Genomic DNA, 3,077 nt, shown 5'->3' with positions numbered 1-3,077 from the left:
GATTCTTCTTCGAGTTGTTATCTTCGGTGTGTGACGCACGGTTTTGGTTGTGTGACCTACCTCGACCTCTGCCTCTACCGTTCCGTCCTCTTCCTCTACCACGGGAATTCTCATAGCCCCTCTGACTATGCTCTTCATTGTTCGAAAACATCAGTTTCCCTTGGTCTTCTTTCTGAGTTTCTTCTCCTACACGCTCCTCGTACGCCTTAAGCCTTCCAACTATGTCTTCAAACCCCGTCGAGTTGAGATCTAGGACTTGCTCAAGTGATGCTACGATCTGGATATACTTGTGTCTTGGAAGACCCTTCAAGAACTTCTTGACCATCTTGGATTCTTCTATGTTTTCTCCCAACGAGGTTGCTTTGGATGATAGGCCCGATATCTTCCCCGCGAAGTCATCGACCGTATCTGCATCATCCATCTTCAACCTATCAAACTCCGTCATCAACGTCTGAAGTCTCGCCTCCCTTACACGATCAGCTCCTAGGTGTCGCGACTTGATGGCATTCCAGATCTCTTTTGATGCGGTTTGTTCTCCCACCTGGAGAATCAAAGTCTCTGGAACAGATTGAAACAAAAGAGCTATCGCAACATCGTTCTTCTTTTGATCATCTGAACCGGGTTCGATTGTGTCCCACACTTCATGAACACGTAGTAGAACCTTCATCCTCATCGACCAAACTGTGTAGTTTGTCGGTGACAACATCGGACATTGGATGGATGTAGATCCAAAGTCCTTCGTGCGTGGAGCCCTAGTCACGTCAGCCATCTTGCCGTCGCGATCTCTTGTTCACAAGCACCAGGATCTTAAGCTACAACTTAAGCTTAGATCAAGTCTCCAACCTGAGGCTCTGATACCAATTCAAATCTCTTAGAAACACAAAGAGTTATAAGAATAACTTTTCTTATTAGCTTTAGAAACTACTCAAAACTAAAGCTCTCGATATGTTTCACTTAGATCATATAGAACACCTCTCCATTAGACCTATATTTATATGAAAGACAATTCCCTTTAACATGTGGGATATGGAAAACACAAATCTAACCTAAATAGAAACTTCCTTTTCCTATTTCTAGGTTTCCTTATTGTGTTTATCTTAACATATTAAACATCTAATAATATGTTAAGTTTCCACAAGCTTGGAATTATCGAACAGAAATCACCTGTTTCTATATGTTTAAAACTGGTGTGTTATAGGGGTGGGTCGCGTTTAGTTTTTAGTCGTAGAAGTGGGTCGGTCCAAGTTTTTATTTGCGTTTTGCATACCTAATGGAAAGATAAATAATTAATGATAGTTCTAATTTTTTAATCCCTAAGCTTTATGTATTTGACCCACTATTTTAACCTTTTGAGCCACAAACTTGTTTATAGTATACATATGAAATTGACCCTAACACTTAAGAGTCGTAGGTGCCAGAGAAATCGAGTCGATATTAAACCTCAAAGTTGAAAAATATTGACCTTATAAACTTGTACTTTTTTGCTTATATAACTTTAACATATGGGTTAACTAGGGTCGGCCCGCCCTACGGACGGGATATTAGTTAATTTGATATTCACTAAATGTTCGAGTTGAAATTTGTTTTAAGATTCAAAAATTTGGTTATCTGTTATGTGTTACTTATTAGTATGCGGTGGTATAGTTGTTTTTCGATTATTCTTGCTTTGGTATTGTATCAAATTAACTAATTGTCCAACTCATAATTATAGATGTACAAATGTGGATTTGTGATAAAGTTTGATGACAATACTGTTTTTTCTTTTTAATTCTTATTCATAGTGGAATGTGCATGTGTCAGAAAGAGGCATATAACAACTTTTATGTTTTTGCGTATGTATTTTAAATATATATTATTTTGTATAATGCATACTTGCTCTACAACATTTTGCTCTACAATATTTAGTCTATAATATAACATGGACATATGTATTTACTATATATAGAAGTTGGGTGTTATTTTAAAATGACATATGTATAGAGGTTTTTCAACCATTACTTCACTGGCACAAAACATTTATAACTGTAAATATCTTCTTTTAAAAGCAAAACTAATAAAAACGTGTACAACAAATGTATTTTATGTATTTTGAGCATCAAGTTATAAAGGTTGGAAACATTGCAAAACTGTTTGGAGCAAAGTTTTTAACTTCACGATCTTCATCTTGACGTCAGTTCCGTGTCGGCCCTGGCCACAAGCAGAAGAAGCATGGGCTTCCAGCCGACACGATAATAAATATTTTTGCATCCACATATTTATAAAAAGTGACTTCAGCCTAGTGGTTCTAAGAGAAATTACGAGTGCTAGAGATACTGGATTCGATTACCCTGACTGCATTCATTTATTTTGGATATATACAGATAGATAGATATATGTTCAATTTCCAGATTGTTGTCTTACGGCTGAGTCATTTGGCAGGGATGAGCTCAATAGAAACGAAGACAACTAAATCTGATTTCTCCGTGCGTTACCGTCATCATCTTCTCCGTCACCCTCACAATTGAAGCTGGTTTCAACAGAAACGAAGTCAACAGATCCCGCAAGTTACGGTCTTCTCCGTCGAGCTCTCCGTGGAAGCTCTTACCGGAATCCATGGCCGCAACAAGCTCCATTCCTCGTCACAGGTCCAAAAACGAAACCGTTGTGATCTCGTCCAAGCACCAGTCGTCGACGTCGGATTGTCTCCATATCGGTCGCTCTCTTCCGCCGTCGTCTCAGCTTCTCTCAACAACAATTGCCAAGTTTCTCATAATTGCATATTTGGTCCTAATTAGTTTGCTTCTTTTCATTTCGGCCCTAGAGTATTATAATGTACATATTTCTTTAGATTTTTTTTTATCTAAACTCTTAAATTGTGTTCATCTAATCCCTATTAATGAACACACATATACAATAAATGCACCTAAAAAAAATAAAACGAAATAAAATGTAAAATTAAATATAAATCATATATTCAACCTTATAACATATACTTTATAGACCCTAAACACTATATACTATATCATAAATTCTAGGCTAAACATTAAATTAAATTTGTAAACACAAATATAAAACACTAAACAATATACTCTCAAAAC

General features: G+C 36.9%; 2 protein-coding genes across 2 annotated transcripts in view; one reads left to right on the top strand and one right to left on the bottom strand.

Annotated features, from left to right (window-relative positions):
• The window catches only part of LOC106329440, an 8,551-nt gene extending 5,683 nt beyond the window's left edge, over positions 1-2,868 (top strand). The window contains exon 3 of the mRNA XM_013768095.1: positions 2,419-2,868. Coding sequence (XP_013623549.1) covers positions 2,419-2,504 — 86 coding nt within the window. The 3' untranslated portion in view covers positions 2,505-2,868. The remainder of the gene's footprint in view (positions 1-2,418) is intronic.
• Positions 49-818, bottom strand: LOC106329439 (the record flags this gene model as incomplete). The annotated part of the gene is given in 1 exon segment (XM_013768094.1): positions 49-818. A coding segment is annotated over 1 exon segment (721 nt), but the record flags the coding sequence as incomplete, so codon positions are not given.
• Positions 2,869-3,077: the final 209 nt, after the last annotated feature.

Source organism: Brassica oleracea, chromosome C3, assembly GCF_000695525.1.
Source record: "Brassica oleracea var. oleracea cultivar TO1000 chromosome C3, BOL, whole genome shotgun sequence".
Taxonomy (NCBI): Eukaryota; Viridiplantae; Streptophyta; class Magnoliopsida; order Brassicales; family Brassicaceae; genus Brassica; species Brassica oleracea.
The sequence above is the reverse complement of the archived record's forward strand: the minus strand, read 5'-3'. Positions and strand labels throughout refer to the sequence as shown.